Source organism: Balaenoptera borealis (assembly GCF_965194805.1).
Source record: "Balaenoptera borealis genome assembly, chromosome: 1".
NCBI lineage: Eukaryota > Metazoa > Chordata > Mammalia > Artiodactyla > Balaenopteridae > Balaenoptera > Balaenoptera borealis.
Genome location: NC_138860.1, coordinates 179,270,414 through 179,292,143, shown reverse-complemented (window position 1 = coordinate 179,292,143; position 21,730 = coordinate 179,270,414). Strand labels below are relative to the sequence as shown.

The 21,730-nt window shown below is 44.2% G+C and overlaps 2 protein-coding genes across 3 annotated transcripts in view; both read left to right on the top strand.

Moving 5' to 3' along the window:
• Nucleotides 1-9,521, top strand: part of MICOS10 (mitochondrial contact site and cristae organizing system subunit 10) — a 35,229-nt gene extending 25,708 nt beyond the window's left edge. The window contains exons 2-4 of the mRNA XM_082403210.1: nucleotides 5,693-5,740; nucleotides 7,066-7,175; nucleotides 9,267-9,521. Coding sequence (XP_082259336.1) covers nucleotides 5,693-5,740; nucleotides 7,066-7,175; nucleotides 9,267-9,281 — 173 coding nt within the window. The 3' untranslated portion in view covers nucleotides 9,282-9,521. The remainder of the gene's footprint in view (nucleotides 1-5,692; nucleotides 5,741-7,065; nucleotides 7,176-9,266) is intronic.
• Nucleotides 1-21,730, top strand: part of NBL1 (NBL1, DAN family BMP antagonist) — a 62,876-nt gene that overhangs the window by 25,697 nt on the left and 15,449 nt on the right. The window contains exon 2 of one of the 2 annotated variants that reach the window (XM_082403154.1): nucleotides 5,693-5,740. The exons of the other annotated variant lie outside the window; for it this stretch is intronic. The gene's annotated coding sequence lies outside the window, so the exon portion shown is untranslated. The remainder of the gene's footprint in view (nucleotides 1-5,692; nucleotides 5,741-21,730) is intronic. 2 annotated transcript variants of the gene reach the window in all.

Genomic DNA, 21,730 nt, shown 5'->3' with positions numbered 1-21,730 from the left:
TCACATGACTTGGCATTTACACGTGGACACCTGGGACAATCTGTCTTTGCCTCAAAGGATTAAGTAACACAGTTTGGAGTTGACTTAAAACTTTTTTTTTTCCCCTCATAAATTGGGCCCTGAGCATCTTTCATAAACCAGGAATGTTTCTTGGAAATGTAATTCTCACCAAACTCAGTCCCAAGGGTACTTTTCTATAAAAGCACGTTCTTGTTTGTCTGTCACAACAAATGCATTTGATGATTGTAATAGTGTTGATAGAAACATGATTGAACAGGAAAGCACACCCATTCTAAATAGGCCAGTTTGATATTAATCCATGTTCAAAGCATAAATATAGCTTTATTAAACACAAGACAGCTCTAGGAAAATCTTTATTATATTTTAAAGCAAAATGTTCTAGTTCAGCAGTGAGTCTGAAGGAATCTCCTATTTTTAAAAAATCATGTAGCAAAACCTGATGTATTTCTATAAACAGTTGCTAATGCCTATGAAATAAAGTCAACTATGCAAAGAGTGGGAAAAATAGATTCTGATTTTCAGCTCTGGTTCACCCACAGTGTGATCCTCCGCAAGCCAGGGAGTTGTGTTTTAATAGAGGATTTAACTATTACCTTACAGTTTTGACATCTTTTGAGTTTGTTTAGAAAGGTAGCAGAACTTACTACTATTTATTGAAGTCTGTGTCAGACACTGCAGATACCTTTACATTTTCCTAATACAGCAGCCCTAGGAGATGGTTTTCACTCTACAGATGAGCACGCTGAGGGCGGGCGAGGTTAAAGCACTGACCTAAGGTCAGAGAGCTGGCTGGTGAGGATGGCCCAGTGGTCTGAACTGGGCCTGTCTCGTGACAGCATCGGTGCTCTTGCCATCCCACTCAGTGGGAGAGTAAATCTCTCATTTTTTGGAAGCTGTATCTTTTCTTTCAGACATTTAAGAATAAAGTTGTTTGGCCCATGGCTCCTAGGATCTTGAAAACTTGCTTGTAATTCCTGTAGTTTCTCATATTCATAAACTGCCAGTTGAATATGGTAGTTAAGTTTTTGCTCGTACATCTTGTTATATTATACAAATTAAAATGGAGTTGCTTTGCAATTTTAATTTTTAGATGCAGATGAAAATTTAGCATTGATAACTATACATTAGACTTATGAATTTAGGAGCTTTGTTTAAAATGTTAACTATAAGCTGGAGTGAGATCTTAATTATATGATCAATTATTGATAAATAAAGTGGGTCTATGGTCTTCTTTCCCCTGTGATCAATCTTTCATAGAAATGTTTTCTAAGTGACTTTCTAAGGATTTTTTTATGCCTCTCCCAACAATGAGTTATTCTTCCTCAGTTGAAAGTCCATTGGCAATTGCAACTTCTACAAAGTTGATTCCACAGGAACCTTTATTGCTCCAACTTGTTCTGCTTAGGGACTGATATCCAAAGTACACTTCTGGGACTTCGCTGGCAATCCAGTGGTTAAGACTCCACGCTTCCACTGCAGGGGCCCGGGTTTGATCCCTGGTCGGGGAACTAAGATCCTGCATGCCATCCGGCGCGGCCCCCCCAAAAATTCAAAGTACATTTCTACCCCAGACTGCAGTCAGATTATGTAGCCTGCTTCTTAATTCTTGCTGATTATGTTTGCTTTCTCAATAATTTCAGTGAAGTCAAGCTTTATGATATATGGCATGGTAAGAGCAAAGACTTTTCTAAAAGTTGCATTGATTTAACTAGAAGTGGTCCATATGTCACAGTGATGGCCATCAGCATAGTTCCGCCCACCCCCACACAAAGTGTGGCTTAGGGTATACACTGGTATCCTGCTGTTGGTTGTTATTCTTTTAAATTTGTTATGAATTGTTAAGGAATTGCTTCTTTCTAAAAATGTGTGTTTATCTACTAGCTGGTTTTATGATGTCCTTTTGGGCACTAAGCATGCCCTAAAGTGCAGGGTTAGCTTGATTCAGAGTAATTTCTTTTTGAAAGAATTTGTGCCAATTCTTTTTCCTCTCCAGAAGAAATGGTTTCAGAGCATGGGCTCCCTGCCTAATGTCAATTCCATAAGGCTTCTCTGTTATGGGGTTGGGGGTTTTTTTTGTTGTTTTTTTTTTGGTTTTTTTGCCTTGCTCCCCACCTGCCTTGGTGGACTTTGCCATTAGGAAGATGTGTACCTACAATCAGGCATTTCTTTACTTTAGGGTTATTTGTCATTCCAGACATCGTGGGCCAAAAGAACAGGCTTAAAAGGGGAGGCAGAGTTATATAAATTTTATTCATAGTTAAATATTTGCTTCCAGGGAAGGTGAAAAATGCTTTGTACTTTTTCCTTTGGCTTTTTCTTCTAAGAGAACTTGTCATGCAACAACAAAAAAAAGTGGCCAAAGGCAGAGAAAAACTCTTCTCTTTTCCATGTTGGTTTGTTTTCATTGTAAGACAAACCTTTCATGTTTTATTGTTATGAAGTTTAAACCTGGCCTAGAGGTGCCAATCTTTAGTGGAAACAGCTGCAGAGTTGGTGTCCCCTAATCAGGTGGGACTTTCTTTGAAGCAACATGTTGCCTTTTAAAAGAAAATTGAGCATGTGAGAACTTGAACCTGTAAAACTCATCAGCAGTTCCACCACTGTTTATCTCTTAAATAACCGAGGTAGCTAACTTAAAGTAACACGTTGGCATTTAAACATCATTTTCCATATTATTTTTTCTGAAGAGAACAGACTTGATATTTTGTGTCTTAAAAATATAGAAATGGAGAAGAAAAGTCTCATAGGAATTGAAGATGTAGCAGCCCAATTTAACTAAGACCGTAGAGTACACTCTGTCTTTGGGCTAGTCTGAACTGTAATTTTGATCTCATATTTATACTTGCAGGTAAATGCCTTTAATCAGAGCAAAACTGGGCGGTCACGCATATACCTGAACTTAAATGAAGTCTAGAGAGGGAAGATTTTCTGCTCTGTACTGGTTGATGTTGAAGCATTTCTCCTCTTTGTGGTTGAGTGATACTGGTAGCAGTGGGTTTAGCATCGTTCTTGGTCTACTGTTAGGAAAAGTTGAGCATCAGAGGGCTTTCTTTCCTTGGGGGAAAATAGGTAGGAGAGACAGGAATGGAATCAGAGGGACAAGAAAAATGCTGAAATATTTTCCTTTTGGGCTTTTGATTTGTTTGCCAAAAAATTGCCTTCCAGATGGAGAAGACCAAAAGCTCTGATTGTAAGCCATTATGTTTTTACTGGCCTAACTCCCCATCCCGTTGCCTGGTTTGAAATCTGTAGGCCAGTCCAAATTCTTTACCTCATTTTCTAGTACCAATTTACTGTCTTACTCATCTTCCAGCTGCAAGGGGGTGAGGCAAGTTGCTTTGAAATTGAACCCTGTGCCATTTTATAAACCAAGCAACAGCAGATTCTTGCTGAGGGCTATCGATCGTGATAGTTGCCATTTCCGTGAAGTTCTTGAATCACACCTACCAGGTAGAATTGTGTCTGTGACATGTGCTGTAGGATTAGTCTGGGAATGAATCGGAACAAGCTCATCTGGCCTTGTGCAGACTTGTTACTACCCTGGTTGCCTAGCGTTCTGGGCTGTTGCATAGGAAGCACAATTTGGTTTTTGGCTGTATCCTACTTCATTGGCAGTAGAAATCTTGACACTCCAATTTCCCTTGGAGGTAATGATTGTTTAGGGGTTGAAGTTGTAGGGGAATCCAGTGTCAGGACATAGTGGGTATAGTGGCTTTGGAGTCTGGCAGACTTGGGCCCAGTTCATTGTTCTTCCACTAACTGAGCATGTCCTTGAGCAAGTTATTTTCTGCGTCTGGAAACTGGGGGGTAATACCATATCAGGGTGTTGTTTGGTTTAAAAGATTTTTTTTTTTTTTTTTTGGTAAAATAGGGAGGGAATGTTGGGTACTCATGGGAAGTACTGATGTTTGTTCCTTTTCCTTCTCTTTATATCAGCCTTGAATAGGTTAACTATTGTGGTCTGTAAACTGACGAGTTTTCCATCATTTTATTAAATTACATGGAAATTAGGATGACATGAGTGATCTTCAAATGTTGCATTTTAAAGTTGGGCGCCAGTACCTAATGCAGGGTCTATTGGACAGTACAAAGTAATGATTTTTCATTAAAATTCATATTTGTATAGGATATAGTCATAGGAAGGAAATACACATCATGGCCACCTATAGACTGTAAGAGAAAATTATCAGAAATCATTCTGGATGATAGCATAAACACTTTCTTCAGGCCAGCATCAGCTGGATTGTTGCATAGGTGAAGCAAAAAAGGTGTGGATTAGCTTGTTTGCTCAAGACGAAGTTCTCTGTGTTTGGAGCAGAAAGGTCAGGTTTGCTGACTGAGGAGTACTTTGAATGTTCACACTGCAGTAGCCTAAATTCATGGTTAGACAGGAAAGAAGCTCTTGGAATTTCAACAGCACGTATTCGAAAACCATTAAGGCAAGTGAGAATTGGGACTTTAATGTGGTGCTTAATTGTAAAGAGGTTGGTCGGGGTCTCTGTTGGACCATGGAGCAGACACTTAGTAAAGAGCATCAGAATACTCTGAAAAGTCTGAAAACAATTAATCTGTCAAGTCTGGGGGAAAAAAATCAGATCTTAGCTGTCTTCGTTGGCATGTATAACTTACTTTTTTGATAATGGAAAAATAAGTTTATCTCAAAGTTTGGGACATGTATCTCTACAGTATGTGAGATGATTTTTTTCCCTAAAGTAGTACCACAGGTAAATGTTTTTATTTTAATGGTTCTACATTCATTTTAACACATCTTATGAAAAAAATATAGCTAGCAGTCAAATCTATGATTATACTAGTATTATTTAAGTTGAGGTTGAATTTATATAATTAAATACATACATTGATGGTTTTTTCAAAGAAAATAAGTGTGCAGATGAAGTACGCATTAGCAAAAATTATGACTGTAGCAGTGACCAAGGTTTGAGAAATATTGGTCAAAATGAGAATTTAACCTTTTTTTGTTTTTTTTTTTAACCCCAAGCTTACGTTCCTATGAAGTTTGATTTAAAATTAGGTATTAAAAATTTTTTTTCCTACCAGATCATTAAAACAGGCTTGCATTTGTTCTTTTATTTTGAAAGATAGTGGTTAAAAATGCCCTGTGAGTAAAATGAGGAGAGGGGATTAATCTTCACATTTGAGAAAGTGCTTTCCCTCTGTCTGGACACTCTGACTTGTGTTTGACTTGTGACAACCTTTGGCAACTGTTCTGGATCACTCCTTTCCATCTTCCTCAAAAAGTAGCCATCACTCAAAGTGCTGAAACGACAAGGGGAGCTTCCTGCTGACATTGTTTACCTGATGTGCTGGCTGTGGCACCCCTGCGGAAGGTGGGTGGGAGAGCCCAAGGTGCTGGACGCTATTCGCAAGCAGCGCAGAGAGCCTGTACTCGGGAACTGTCTCCTGGTTTGTTCCCCCACCCCTAAGACTTGTTTAGACAGAATGGTGAAGAAAGTTCTCATCCCCTATTGGGGCAAAGGGACCAAAGGCATAGATAAAGCCTCTGACAACAAGAAGGAAGGTTAGAAATGAGAAAATCATCTCTCTACCAATTAAAAAATCTGTTTTATAAGTGTTCACATTTATGAAATGTTCGTTTTGTTTTTGTCATTACTATTAAGATATTTAACATGTTTTTCCTCCCTCTTTGTAGGTACTGGTTTTGGATTAGGACTTGTTTTCTCACTTACCTTCTTTAAAAGTAAGTGTGACTCTTCCTACCTTTACAACATAATGTTTAGTGTATAGGTGCACATGGCAGGGACGCTTCCGGAAGGCATGGCTACGTGGCTGCCAGTCCATCCATTTGTGGGTTTAGGTAGAGGCCTCTGTAAAGTGAGCTAGACAAAGACCGTGGACTCGAAAGAGGTCAAAATGGGTTGGGCATCTCCAGAATTCCCCCTGGGCATTGAGTCACGGTGCCTGATATCTTCATTAAAAAAAGCCTGTACTTTATGCCAGTGAGTCATTTGGCCAAATCTACACTCTCAGATAATTCTAATTAATTATAATTGTTTCTAAAGGAACTTGAAAACGAGAGTCCTGCTGGTAGTAAAAAAGTAGACCAGAAATACCCATGCTTTTTGGCCAAAAATTCTCCTAAGCAAAGGGCAGGAAATGCCCCTTTCATTTTGTGGAAGAACTTCTGCAGTTTGGATATTGAATAGAAGCCAAAGGGGTCACTTTGACCTCTTTCCATGAAGAACTGGTGGGGAATACACAACTAGAGAATTATAATTAACACATAGTGCTGATGTGAAATAATCATGGCATTGGCTTAAGAAAACCTCATGACTTACTAGAATCAAAATATGTAAATATTGGTGAAATTCTATTTTTAAAAAAATAAATTTATTTCTTTTTGGCTGCGTTGGGTCTTCGTTGCTGTGCGTGGGCCTTCTCTAATTCCAGTGGGGGCGGCGGGCTGCTCTTCGTTGCGGTGCGCGGGCTTCTCATTGTGGTGGCTTCTCTTGTTGCGGAGCACGGGCTCTAGGCGCGCGGGCTTCAGTAGTTGCAGCACGTGGGCTCAGTAGTTGTGGCGCACGGGCTTAGTTGCTCCGAGGCACGTGGGATTTTCCCGGACCAGGGCTCGAACCCATGTCCCCTGCATTGGCAGGCAGATTCTTAACCACTGCGCCACCAGGGAAGTTCCAGAAATTCTTACATATTTTAAAAATTCAAAGACCTTACCGAAAGGTGGTTTGATTTCTAAGTTTAAGAATTAGTTAAAATGAGCAAATGGTTAGAACTGACACAGAAAAGTTAAGAGGTTCAACTGTGTCTACTGTTTTCATATTGTACCACTTATTAATACCTCAAATCTAGCAGCATGGGTACTTAATAGAGCCCCCTTTCCCATTTTTTGGCTGGTGATTAAACGTTGACAGAAGTGTATGGCATATTATAGTCAACAGTATGATGCATGTTGAGTATTTATTGAACCCTAAGCAAATGTATTTAAGCTGGAGAAAAGCTTTATTTTCTCTTAATGGTTCCCTATTGGGATTTTCCTTTTCTGCTCACCAGGAAGAATGTGGCCATTAGCCTTTGGTTCTGGAATGGGGTTGGGAATGGCCTACTCCAACTGTCAGCATGATTTCCAGGCTCCATATCTTCTACATGGAAAATATGTCAAAGTATGTACAGAATTGATATTTCTCTTTCTTTCTCCTGAGTCCCCGAAGAATTCTTTAGAGTGCATATAATTGATAAATACACTGTCATGTCACTGTGGCACCACTGAGATCCTAAGTGCTCAGCGTTTATCATTAGGGTAAAGTAGATCCGTATTAAATATCTGATATCTATAGGTAGCACTTTTGTTCGAGATCTCAGAGTGCCCTGTAAACATCTCACACACATTCAAGCTAAACCTAAAGACTTCTGAACTCAGCCGTTATTCTGCTTTCTACTGAAGAGGGCAGGTTCTTGACTGTGAGTCCCACATGATTCTGCCGAAGTCCTTGTCTACAGATGGGTTTTTAATGATGCAGACAGGATGAAAAAGTGTAACACATGCCTCAAGAGGAAGGAGGTAGCACGGTTCCTAAAGTTTTTGTGTGTAGCAGCCCTTGGACAGAGGTGCTATTTATTTTTGTATCCCCAGGGCCTGGAACAAAGTAGGTGCTCAAATAAATGTAAAATAAATGAATGAAATAAATTGTGTATCTTATTAGATGTGCCTATGGCCTCAGGCTTATTAAGGCATGACCTTTATAGCAACACAAGCTTCGTGAAGAGCTTCACAGTCTCTGGATGTGTAGAATCATCTACTTTCTTGGTTACCCTGGAGCTAGAATCACTGATCTGGGCAGCAGCAGGGGGCCAGTGGAAAGAGCACAGAAGCCAGGACACCCAGATGTGAGTCCTGGTCCATCACTTGCTTTCTATGTGCTCTTGAGTTTTTCACTTCTGAGATTGTTTTCTGTCTGTAAAATGAGGGTAGTAATTTCTGCCTACAGGGTTGTTGTGAGGATTAAATGTGAAAATGTTTTTAAGCTATGAGGTGCTATCTATATATATATAAATAGAAATGTTGGTAATTATAATTGAGGCCAACTAAGAAAGGGTGATTGACTCGTTCATTGTTCCACCATAATAACAAGTAGGGCAGAAAAGGAGGTACAGATGAGTGTCCCAGTTCTGGTCAAAAGCTGTAGCCATAAGGGTGACCGAATCTTAAATGACAGTGTGCCACCACAGCTCGGTTGCCTCTGTCTGAGAACGTGCTCAGACGGTCAGCTGCCTACTGACCAGCCTGTGCGGGCCTGGGGCGAGGACTGGGAGCCGGGGAGTTGGCCAGCGGGAAAGCCTGGCAGGCGTCTCCCAGGCCCTCCGCGGCCATGACCCACCCCTGCGCCGGAGCCAGGGTGAGGCAATCAGAGGGACAGCGCGAGTGAGCGGAGGCGCAGCTGCGTGGCATCAGCGCTGACGACCGACGGTTTCCACTGCTCCCTGGCGCCTCGCTCTCTTGGCGCCACAGCTGAAGTTAGAGGAGAACATAAAGGAACAGGGAGAGGAGCTTCAGGTCTTTTAATTGTTTGAAATGTTTTCATTGTTCCAAACTGAGTTGTCATGGATGATGGCTCGGAGTGATTATATGTGGATGTATTTAATGGCTGGGAGTTACTGTGGAAAATATTGTTACAGTATTTACAGCCTTGTGTGTACTGCTCCAAAATGGCCTTGTAACTTTATCTGAACTGGAGTCTGTGCCTTGATGTCGTCATCCTCCATTCCCTGAAAAGAGGAACAAAATCCCAACTTGGGGCTTTTTCAGTGTAGTCATATCATGGTAATTGCTTGCTGAGTGCCTGCTATGACCTGTGGACCATCCTAGGTGCTTCATCTTTGAGAAGGCCAAATTTTACTGAGGTTAAGAAACTTGCTGAAGTTCCTGTCATTAATAGGCCATTTGATTCCAGAGCCGTGCTCTTTCCACTCACCTGGGATCCGTCCCTTTGATGGGTTTTGGGAATATGGTTATCCAGGTACCGCCTGTTCAGCCCTGTTCCGTTCCTTTTCTGTTTTCCCCCCTCAAAGATTGAGGAGCCACTCTGAAGAACCTGGGCTGGAAGGATACAGTCCTCTTGTGAGGCAGATTTAAAGCAAACAGAGTGGTAAGGCTTGGGGCCCGTTGGTCCTCGGTCTGACCTGCGGCAGCAAGTTAGAGAGGGTTGTCAGAATGCTGTGTGCACAGTTCTAACCTGAGTGTCCTTACTTTACAGGAGCAGGAGCAGTGACTTACATCTGAGAACATCCCGGTGGGAGGGAAAGAGAAATCATGTTTATTCCTCAGGAATACTGAAGTGCCCTGGAGTAAGCTGACACTCTTCTGTAACAATGTTATCAGTAATGCTTTAAACTCCAGCACACTGTTTATGTATTTGAAACCAAGTCTGTTTCTTGTTTTGTATTTTCTCTCTGTAAATTGCAAGGAGGTGGTCTTAAAAGAAATAAATTAAACAAAAATAGGCAGCCCAGTGCATTGCCTGTGTTTCTTTGCCTTTGGTCTCTGAGCAGGAGGAAAAGAATATTTGGACTGCCAGCAGCTGTAACCGCCTGGTCCCAGCCTCTCTTTAGAGCCTTCCTGGAACCACAGCCGTTGTGCATTCCTCCCCACTCGCCCCTTAACGTGTAGTTTCAGAGCTGCATCCACCTCATAAATCGGAGCTTGGAGAGTGCTGCTGCGTTGTCCGAAGAAGATGACAAATGCCTTGAGGATCCTCGCTTGCTCTGGCCGTTCTTTAAAACCCTATGTTCTCATCATTGGACCTGGCTGGGCACGTCTCAGCTGTGTCTGCTGCGCTGAGGTCAGCTAGTGGGCTGTCTTGGCAGGTACGGAACCTCACTGTGTCTGTCAGTGGCTCACTCCGTTGATGTCATGGTTCCCCACAGCTTCAAGGAGCTTGGCACCGTCTGGGCCTCAGCACTGGGGGCTTTGTCCTGGGGGCTGGGGAGAGCTCGTGGCTCACACAGCTGGCCGGAAGGCCATGTTTGGGGTTGATTTCATCTTCACATAGCAGCTGAAGTCTGAGGACAAAAGGGCCACTACTCATGCCCCTCTGTGAATTTATCCCTTTGGTTTCACTTGAACCAGGGAGGCTAGACACAAAAGTAGTATTGTAGCAATTTCTTCTAAAAATGTGCAGAATCTCAGAGCTCAGTCTTTCAGATCTTATTTCTCTCTCTTTATAAGAAAATTAAGATGGGTGGAACTGGATCCCACTTGTCCCTTTAAATGTTGATTGCGCATCTGCTGTGAGCTGAGCACGGTTATAGGCAGCAGAGATAAATGGATGAGAGACAAGACACAGGCCCCTTTAAGGAGCTTAGAGTCTGAAGCAAAGACAGACACACAAACTCTTTTTGACACTGGACGAGGAGGAGTGTAGACAAAGTGCAGTGACAGCAAAGGAGAAGGAGCAACTAAGTCTCCTTAGGATGGCCTGGCAGAGGAGGAGAGGACATGGACTGAAACTTGAAGTTGATTGGACCTTCCAGACAGACAGGAAGAGAGGGAAGGTAGCTTTTGCAAAGGCTCAGAATCATGGCAGTGCGTTTTACTGTTGGGGAACCACAAGTAGGTCAGTATAGCCAGAGTGTGCAGGGGCAGGAGAGGTGTGGGGGATGGGGTGGGCATCAGGGTGGGGCTGGTGTCTGACCCCAGTTCGGGAACAGTGATTAGACAGTTCTTGCAAGTGTAGGTATACCTTCTCCCCTTTTCCTTCCTTGTCCTTCACCCCAGCCCCCTTCCCAGAAAGGTGTGCTAAACTCTGGACCAAAACAGGCAACAGTGGCTCTCGGCCCTACAAACTGTCCAGGCTCCTCTGCTCTCTGGGCTTTTTCATTTCTTTGGATCAGTTGAAGCCCAGAGATGGGCCTGAGCCCAGGACTGGAAGTCATGGCCCTGGCCTGCCATAGCCATTCCGCTGCTTTTCACTCTGCCCTCTTCATTCCATGATCAAGACACTCATGTAATTAAAAGAAAAATAACCTTACAACCCGTTTCATCTCTTACACTTTTCTCCATATTCGCTTTAAAAGTTACTATTTCCTCCCAATTTTTCCATCTTTATTCAGGCAGAGAGGAGAATAACAGGTCCCCTCCCAAAAAAGACAAAAACAGAAAACACAGCATGCCCACTAATTCTCTAGATGTGTCAGTAGAATATGGAGTGGAAATGGACACTGGAATCAGACTTCTCTATGTCATTCGTTATTAGGTTTTAGGCATTTATTCGGATGGACCCCTTTGCCCGGCATCTTTGAAACACCACTTGTGTGTTTTGAGAAACTGAGCTCTGTGAGGGAATAGTTCTGGGCAAAGGCCAGCCAAGGGAAGCATTGGCTGTTTGCTTTAACTCCAGAGTACTTTGTATTCCCGCCTTGTAGCTCTTAGCAGAGACTGGCCCAAAGCACAATGCTCGATCTTGTCCCCTCTCCCTGCTCCCGTCTCAAATCACCTTTCAGAAAGTCCCAGCTTGTTGGCAAAGGCACACATTCTGTTCTCCTTTAAGTTTCATCAGAAATTCAAGTCCTCTGGGGCCGTATTCCCTTGTGGGCCTGTGAAACTTTGCTTTTTGTCTGCACTTCTGGAACCAAATACAAGGAAATTCATGGGTTTGGGGAGAGAGTGATGGGAACCCAACTGGGCACAGGATACTGGGATAAAGCTGTGGCGCCCCAAAAGTGGCCTGCCCTGCCAACATATATAAATCCATACAGTCTGAACTTGACACTGTATAATTTGGCCCAGAACAATATGTATTTTGAACTCATTTAGGTGAATGGCTTTGGCATTCTGAGAACCCACTGGGGGAGCGTTTATCAGGCTGCATTTGCCTTGTGCAGAAGTATCCTTTGTTCTGAGAAACGGCCTCAGAACACACTCTGTTGAGCTGTCTCCTTGATTGTCATCCTCTCTCACCCATTTCAAAAGATCCACGGATGCAGTCTTGAAATCCTGCTTGCAGGAGATGCAGAAATTGGGAATGAAGGAAATACCTATGTACTTTTGCTTTTAGTTTTCCCAAACCTCACTGTTTACTTTTTTTTTTTTTAATGTAACCAAGCCATAATTATATTTTACTTGTCATGGTTCAATCTGATTGTATTGTTGAAGGACTATTTTTGAACCTGTCCAAATAAATTCTGCAAAGTCTTTCCAGAAGGATGTACTCCGTGGGGCTGGAACAGCCTTCATCCCGAGTGGTGCTGAGACAAACGATCTCCTGTGGCATGCTTTATAATTACATAAATGCCAAGGGGTGGAAGGGGGAAAGTGGAAATTCTCAGTACCGAAAGGAATGTTAAATTTAGAATCACAAGCTCATCTGGAAGTTATCACCACTCTTTTCTCTTAGTGTGCTGCAAGCACCACTTCCCCTCGGACACTAAAGTATGATGCTGGGGTAAACAGACCTGGCAGGAGCAGGGCAGACGCTCCCATGTTTGCTGAGCGGTCTTGTGTGGAACAAGGGTGAGAGTCAGGGTAACTGCGCCAGCAGTAAAGTGCCTCGAAGGGAGGGCACGGACAGGGAGCAGGGAACAAGGGAGGGGCAGGGCCTCCACGGGAAGAGCTTAGTGTTCCCAGCTGGACGACCTGGGTCCGAGTCCCTCCTCCACCACTTGCCATGTGACGGTGGGAGTTCCTTAGTCTCTTCAAACTTCAGTTTCCTCATCTGTAAAGAGAGGAAAAGATGATTTCTATCTTACAGACATTAACGGTCAAATATATATGCTAACACAAGTATTTAAAAAGCAGATGCTGCTATTTGAATCAGAATAGAGCACATGGTATTAATGGTAGGTAGTCAGGGGACTGTTCTAGAACAGGAAGAGGGCATAATCCTTGGGCTCAAGGAGTTGGCTCTTAGAGTCTAAGTTAGCAAGATCTGAGGGAGAGAATGGGTGTCTCAAATGAGTTCCTGGTGATAAAAACCCTAAAAATTGTTGGAAAACACTATACTATGCATCTTCATGAATAAGCATCAGTGTCATTTGTTTTCACCCTACTCCGTTGAGACATGCACGAGTAAAGCCTACTGAAACTCCACCTGAGCTTTTCAAAGACCAAAGTTACTTATTGAGCACACAGCCTCAGTGCTAGGCCAAGAGGGGAAGGAGGGAAAAGGACACTGAAGAAACAACGGGAACCCGAGAGCTCCAGGGACTTCTGGCGTGGTAGGAAACAGGACAAGGACAGAGCATTTGCATTCAGGATAATTGGCTTCAATAGTGTGATTCTCACTTGAGTTCAGAGCCAGAAGATGTAAGTAGGGGAAGATGATGTCAAGAATTCTGGAGGGGGCTTCCCTGGTGGCGCGGTGGTTGGGAGTCTGCCTGCCGGTGCGGGGGACACGGGTTCGAGCCCTGGTCTGGGAGGATCCCGCGTGCCGTGGAGCAACTGGGCCCGTGAGCCACAATTACTGAGCCTGCGCGTCTGGAGCCCGTGCTCCGCAACAAGAGGGGCCGCGGTGGTGAGAGGCCCGCGCACCGCGATGAAGAGGGTGGCCCCCACTTGCCGCAACTGGAGGGGGCCCTCGCGCAGAAGCGAAGACCCAACACAGCCATACATACATACATACATACATACATACACACATAAAATTAAAAAAAAAAAAATTCTGGAGGAGTTCAGGAGTGGGCAGAAGATGAGCCTTTTTTTTTTTTTTAACTTTTTGGGTTTATTTATTTATTTATTTTTATGGCTGTGTTGGGTCTTCGTTGCTGTGCACAGGCTTTCTCTAGTTGCGGCAAGCGGGGGCCCCTCTTCATCGCGGTGCGCGGGCCTCTCATTATCGTGGCCTCTCTTGTTGCGGAGCACAGGCTCCAGACGCGCAGGCTCAGTAATTGTGGCTCACGGGCCCAGTCGCTCCACGGCATATGGGATCCTCCCAGACCAGGGCTCGAACCCGTATCCTCTGCATTGGCAGGCAGATTCTCAACCACTGCACCACCAGGGAAGCCCAGAAGATGAGCCTTTAATAGGAAAGAAACTGGGACTAGAAAAAGGAGCTCATTATCAACTGTCACTCATCTTTATTCTTGGTCTAGCCAGTTTGAGCCTGGCAGAACTTAGTTTGATCACTTCAAATGAATATATAATAATAGTTTGTATTTACTGGGCACCTACTGTGTGCTAGTTACTATTCTAAGGCTTTATGTATATCATGATACTTAAATTTTTACAACAATTCTGTGAGAGAAGTACTATTATCTTCATTTTATAGATGAAGAAACAGATTTTGAAAGGATAAATTAACTTGCTCAAGGATAAACAGCTAAGAGGTGACACAGGCAGGATTTTTACCTGATTCCAGAACCCAGACACTTAACTGCTCTGCTATGCTGGTTGAAAGCTGTTTAAACTGGGAAGGATCATTCAAAGTGGTTTAAGCCAGTGTAAACATGATTTGATACAAACCTGATGGAATTAGTTGAAATTAATCAGAGTTTCATTGAGTTTAAATTGATAAGAACAAGTTGATCCAATTTGAAATTAGCTATGTTTGTTAAAATAATTCCTGTGTTTATTAGTTAGAAATATAATTGTCAATCAGAGCGTCAGGTCAGTATTACTGATGAGTTTTGCTAAATCCTTGCAAATGTAATAAAGCATCATGACATTTTATTGACCTATGTATCTTAAAAACTATATACACTTTTTGGGGCTTCCCTGGTGGCACAGTGGTTAAGAATCCGCCTGCCATTGCAGGGGACGCAGGTTCGAGCCCTGGTCCAGGAAGATCCCACATGCCACGGAGCAGCTAAGCCCGTGCGCCACAACTACTGAGCCTGCGCTCTAGAGCCCGCGCTCTAGGACCCGCGAGCCACAACTACTGAAGCCCGCGCGCCTAAAGCCCATGCTCTGCAACAAGAGAAGCCACCGCAATGAGAAGCCCGCACACTGCAAAGAAGAGTAGCCCCTGCTTGCCGCAGCTAGAGAGCCCACACAGCAATGAAGACCCAACACAGCCAAAAAAAAAAATAAAACTATATATACTTCTCAATTAGTTTTTTTTGTTTTTTTTAATAAATTTATTTATTTTTATTTTTGGCTGTGTTGGGTCTTCGTTGCTACGCGTGGGCACTTTCTAGTTGCGTCGAGTGGGGGCTGCCCCTCAGCCTGGTGCGGGGGCCTCTCACAGGGGCGGCCTCTCCCGTTGCGGAGCACGGGCTCCAGGCCCGCGGGCTTCGGTAGTTGTGGCTCGTGGGCCCCAGGGTGCAGGCCCAGCAGCTGTGGTGCACGGGCTTAGCTGCTCCACGGCATGTGGATCTTCCCAGACCAGGGCTCGAACCCGTGTCCCCTGCATTGGCAGGCGGATTCCCAACCACTGAGCCACCAGGGAAGGTCCCAATTAGTTTTTTTTTTAAAGACATAATTTATAGACAGTAAAATGCACCCCTATCACCAGGTAGAAAATGGAAACACTTTTTATAATGTATACTGGTAATATTCACTACCTTTATGTTTTACTTTTAAGGGGTTAAATTGTTTGATAACTTTTGATTTTGATACTCACAGAAAAGTTGTGAAAATAATACAAGGAATTCCTTTTTACCCTTTACCCATGTTTACCAATTGTTCACATTTTTTCTCATTTATCATTCTTGGTGTATGTATAGTATTTTTGAGCCATTTGAGAGAAGTTGGAGATACGCCCATTTACCCCTAAATACTTCAATGTATATTTTCTAAGAATAAGGATATTCTCTTATATAACCACAGTGTAATTATCAAAATCAGGCAATTTTTAAAATTTTTATTTATTTATTTATTTTTGGCTGCGTTGGGTCTTCGTTGTGGTGCGCTGGCTTCTCATTGCGGTGGCTTCTCTTGTTGCAGAGCACAGGCTCTAGGCACGCAGTCTTCAGTAGTTGCGGCACGTGGGCTCAGTAGTTTGGGCTCACAGGCTTAGTTGCTCTGTGGCATGTGGGATCTTCCCGGACCAGGGATCGAACCCATGTCCCCTGCACTGGAAGGCGGACTGTCAACCACTGTGCCACCAGGGAAGTCCCCAAATCAGGCGATTAACGTTGATAAAAATAGTATCTAATACACAGTACATGTTCAAATTCTGTAAATTTTCAAAACAATATATTGTCTATCGATTTCCCCCAGTCTAGGATCCAATCCAGGATCATGCATTGTATTTAGTTGTCGAGTCTCTTTCTTTAATCCAGAACAGTCCATCAGCCTTTTTTCTTTTCTTTTTTTAAAAAATTAATTATTTATTTATTTTTGGCTGTGTTGGGTCTTTGTTTCTGTGCGAGGGCTTTTCTCTAGTTGCGGCAAGCGGGGGCCACTCTTCATCGCAGTGCGCTGGCCTCTCACTATTGCGGCCTTTCTTGTTGCGGAGCACAGGCTCCAGACGCGCAGGCTCAGTAGTTGTGGCTCACGGGCCTAGTTGCTCTGTGGCATGTGGGATCTTCCCAGACCAGGGCTCGAACCCGTGTCCCCTGCATTGGCAGGCAGATTCTCAACCACTGCGCCACCAGGGAAGCCCCAGCTTTTTTCCTTGATCTTGACATTTTTGAAGAGTGCAAGCCAGTTATTTTGTGGAATGTTTCTCAGTTTGGGTTTGTCTGATGTTTCCTCGTGATTAGATTCAGCTTTTGTAATTTTGGCACAGGTGATGTTGTGTCCTTTTCAGTACATCATATCAGGAGGCACATCATGTCCATTTGTCTCAACATTAATGATATGAACTCTGGTCAGTTAAAGTGGTGTTTGCCTGGTTTCTCCACTGTAAATTTATTATTTTTCTCTTTGTAATTTATAAATAAGTTGTGGGGAGATACTTTTGAGGCTGTAAATATCCTGTTCCTTATCGAACTATCATAGTTTTAGCATCCATTGATAATTTTCTAAATTCATTATTCCTTATTATTTGACATTCTATGAGGAAGAACTTTCCCTTTCCAACCATTTATTTGATCATTAATTTATATCAGTGTGGACTTGTGGATTCTTGTTTTATTGTTTATAATCCATTACTGTCAATATTTATTTATTTATTTATTTATACAATTTTTTTATTTATTATTTATTTATTATTTATATTTTTGGCTGTGTTGGGTCTTCGTTTCTGTGTGAGGGCTTTCTCCAGTTGCGGCGAGTGGGGGCCACTCTTCATCGCGGTGCGCGGGCCTCTCACTATCGCGGCCTCTCTTGTTGCGGAGCACAGGCTCCAGACGCTCAGGCTCAGTAGTTGTGGCTCACGGGCCCAGCTGCTCCGCGGCATGTGGGATCTTCCCAGACCAGGGCTCGAACCCGTGTCCCCTGCATTGGCAGGCAGATTCTCAACCACTGTGCCACCAGGGAAGTCCTAATGTTTCCTATATTTTTAAAACCCCTAAATTAACTTACTTTTTAAGTGGGTGGCCCTGACTGGTCATTTCTATGGGTCAGTGACTTTCAATTGGAAGAAAGGCTTCCCAAAATTCTTACCATAGAGCATCCTCTGTTCTCATCTGAGCTGCTTCCCTGGGCCACTACGTAATCATGAGCAAGTCACTTGATCTCTCTGGGCCTCATTGTAAGACAGCTGTAATGATCCCTTCCTGTCACACAGTACAAATGTGAGGTCAGGCATTCTGTTCTTGAGGAGAAAAGTGAAATAGCCAGCTAAATAAGATTCTCTTATAATCAATTATGTAACAAATTATGATCAAAAGAATCATCCCCCTTTAAGCTCGAGGTTTATCAATTGTGATATCCCATGACAGACTCTTTCACACCCCAGAAATAAAGAGGAGGCCCACCACTGTTCCAGACTTTACTTCCTCTTTTCTCTATAGTGGACTTCATGGATAAAACCCAAGTTCTGCTTGTTTTACCAGGAAAAGTCCTCTTGTCAAGGAATATCAAGGTAATTATAGATCTTTCCTTAATCTATGTAGATACCCTTCTTGAAGACCAGGAGATAGAGCCAAAGAAGGTGAGGCATAGAACGTGTCAATTAGTGGCCACATCTAATGACACCTCTCCCTTGGCCCCAGAAAGCAGCCATAATACTTCTTTTTGGCCTGGACATGTGATCTGTAAAGCCTCAGTTTAGTTGAGGAAGGGGACCCTTGGGGACTTGCTCTCACTTTGCCAGAATCTCTGCAGATCTTCCAGGGGCCTCCCAGCCTTCAGCCTCTCCCGCTCCTACCAGTTTTAACTCGGTTTAATGCGTGTTGTTTCCTCTTCAGACAATTTCGATGGTTCCCTGATAATGCACAAAATATCGGTCCACATTTCTTAGCCTAGCATTGAAGGTCCTCTACCATGTAGCCCCTATCTCTACCTCCTACTGTATGCCCTCTACTCCATCCATGGAGTAAGATAGAGGCCAAGAGCAGGGGCTCTGGAGCCACACTTTTGGGGTTTGAATCCAATTCTGACACTTACTCGATGCTATGGGGCCTTGGAAGTTGTTTGCTCTGTCCATGCCTCAGTCTCCTCACCTGTAAGTGGGAGCAATGATGCTAGTACCCACCTCAAAATGTCATCATGAGAACATATGAAAAGCCTTTTGAGCAGTGCTTGGTGTATAGTGATGTTAGACTATATTATTACTATTGCCCCCTTTAAAGCTATTCTCCACACGGCAGCCAGTGTTAAAACATAAACTGGGGGGCTTCCCCGGTGGCGCAGTGGTTGAGAATCTGCCTGCCAATGCAGGGGACACGGGTTCGTGCCCTGGTCTGGGAAGATCCCACATGCCGCGGGGCAACTAGGCCCGTGAGCCACAACTACTGAGCCTGCGCGTCTGGAGCCTGTGCTCCGCAACAAGAGAGGCCGCGATAGTGAGAGGCCCGCGCACCGCGATGAAGAGTGGCCCCCGCTTGCCGCAGCTGGAGGAAGCCCTCGCACAGAAACGAAGACCCAACACAGCCAAATAAATAAATAAATAAATAAATAAATAATAATTAAAGGTGCTAATAATTAAAAAAAAAAACAAAACATAAACTGGATTATGTCAATCCTCTGCTCAAAGCCTTCATCCCATTTGACGAAAAAGCCTAAGTCAGTAGAGTGACCTCTGAGGCCCTGCGTGATCTGGCCCTCCTGGTGCCAGTCTGGCCTTGACTCCTACCACCGGCTCCCTTTTCCTCTGCTCCAGCCCTTCTGTCCCTGCTGTGTCTTAGCACATTGGATATTCCCTCTCTTCTCCCAGGTGTCCACACAACTCCCTCCCTCATCTCTTTCAAGTCTTTACTCAGTGTGTGTCAGGGAGACCCTCCCAGACTGCTCTGGTTTTTGTAATCCTCCCGCCCCCCCGTCCCACCCCCCACAACACACTTCTCTGCTTTCTCTCTTTGGCCTTTATCATGATCTCACAGTTTGTATCTTTACCTGCATATTTTGTTGGTTGTCTGTCTCCTCCCACTAAAATGTAAGCTCCCTGAGGGTAGATATTTTTATTATTTTGGAGTTTTCTTTTTTACTGCCATATCCTTAGTACCTGAATACAGCCTGGCACATAGTAGGCACTCGATAAATATTCACTGAGAAACTGAATGTTAGTCTATTACCTCTATTTCAATCAAACTAGTTATCTATTCCTGAAACACATTTTCCTAGGAGTGACAAATTCATTCAAACAAATACGTTTATTTCACAAGCCAAATGTATCCATTTTGGTGACTGCCTAGAGGAGCTGTGTTAAGAAGGATTCTGAGGCTACATCTGGGCCAATCCAGAAAGTGTGTGTTAATGGTCTCTTCTGTGGTGCTCTGAAGGTCTGAGGGCCACATATTTGTCCAGTGCAAAACCCTTTTTCCGGGCCCTTTCTTTCTTAGTGTGGACGGCTTTCTCGACTTGTCCAAGTCTTGCTCATACCTCAGAGCCCTTGTTTAAATCCTCCTTCTTCCAGCAAGCCTTTCCTAGGCATGCCAGCTCCTTGGGACTGCTGCCTTCTCTGAACCCCTATGGCCTCATGCCTGGGCAGCTTCCCTGCCAATGAGCTTGTCCTTTGCTCCTCTGCTTCCCATTGTCAGTGTGTCTGCCCTTTTCCCTTCCAGGGCAGGCCTTATGTCTCACTCTGTTTCCAGTTCCTGATGCTGCACTGGACACTTAGTAAGTGGTCAAAAAAATAGGTTGTTTTAATCAAGACTTTTGGGGAGGTAGGCAACAAACTCCTTCCAATCAGCTTAAAGTTGTAAGATACTGGAGAAGTTCAGAGAGTCCAGGGAAAGGTGAACATCAAGGGCAGAGGGGCGAGAACCAAGCCCCTCATCAGCTCCTTCAGCAGCCAGAGTTCTCTAGAATTCTGCCCCTAATGCGATTCAGCTCCCTGGCACAGTCCCCATGTCTCTGTTTGGATTCCTCAGAGAGAGGACTTGATTGGCCCAGCCTGGGTCAGGTGTCACTCTGGGCCACAGGAGGACAGGTTCATGGAGAACAAACTTGGCTGCGGAGGTACCTTGTGTTGACTGGTGGATGTGGTTGGGAGCCGGTTCCCTGGTAGAGGGGCTGGACGGACACCCAGGCGATATTCTTTTGTGCCTTCCAATTCTCCAATACCCATGTTCCTAACAGGAGGATTTTTCAAAGACTTTATCTGGTGCACAAAAACCTTAAGGAAAAAAAGCTGTTCTGTGGGATATTAAATACAGAAGGACCAACTCTTGAGGAGAGAGAAAAATTCTTCTACTCTCTGTGGATATACATGGGCTGCTGGGAGCTGAGAAATGGAAGAAACAACGGAGAAGGGACATTATAAAAGAATTGACTTGCCTAACGCTGCCCACCACCCTGGCAGCCCTGTTCACCGTGTTTACCACAGCAGCAGGGCGGAGGAATTCCAGGCACAAGGCCCTTTCCTGAGAGCCCGGCTCTGGTGCTGTCACTTGGAGGTGGGTGGGTTGTTACCGTGGGATCAGGCAACCCCAGCTGAAGAAAACAGGGAGAGTGATGGGGGGAGGAAGCAAACAAACAAGGAGCAAAGTGAGGGGTTGGGGATAGCCCCTGGCACCCTGTCCTTGGCATTTAGGTCACATTCCTGGTGACATCGGTATGTTCATTCTTACAGATGAGGAGACAGCCATAACCACCATTGCCTCTCTGGAGTGGAAAAGGACATTCCTTGGAGTCAGACCGACTTGAGTTTAAATTTCCACTCTGAAATTCCCCGAATTTAGATCTCATCTCTGACCTTCCTCTCTTCTCATCTCCCCCTTCTTAGCACTTGATCCCTCTTGATTTTTGGTCTCCCACCCTACCTACAAAGGGCATTTGACATTTTTCCAGGGGACAAGTTCCCCTTGGGGCCTCATTTCTGCTCTCCAGTCAGGGCCAACGCCATACCTCCCACACCCTCAGTAGCCTTCAGGGGCAGACCCTATAGTGCATTGTCACCTCCTCCTGCTTTCTCTGAGCCCAAGATGGGGCCCAGAGCCTTCCTGAGCCCCCAGGGACAGGAAAAGGCAAGAGCCAGCCCAGGGGGTGGGCTCAAAGTTAGAAGATCTGATTCTGCTCCTGGATCTGCTACTGACTTGCTGAGTGAACCTAGGCAAATCCTTTTCCTCCGTGGGAAAGGAGAAAACGACACTAGTAGTTTTCACTTCCTAAGGGCCGAGCTGGTGCCAGGCTCTGTGCTTCATGCACACGTCCCTCAGTGAATTCTCCCAGTAAGCGTGCACTTGGGCACTATTAAAATTCCTATTTCACAGATGAAGAAACTGAGGCTCAGGACGT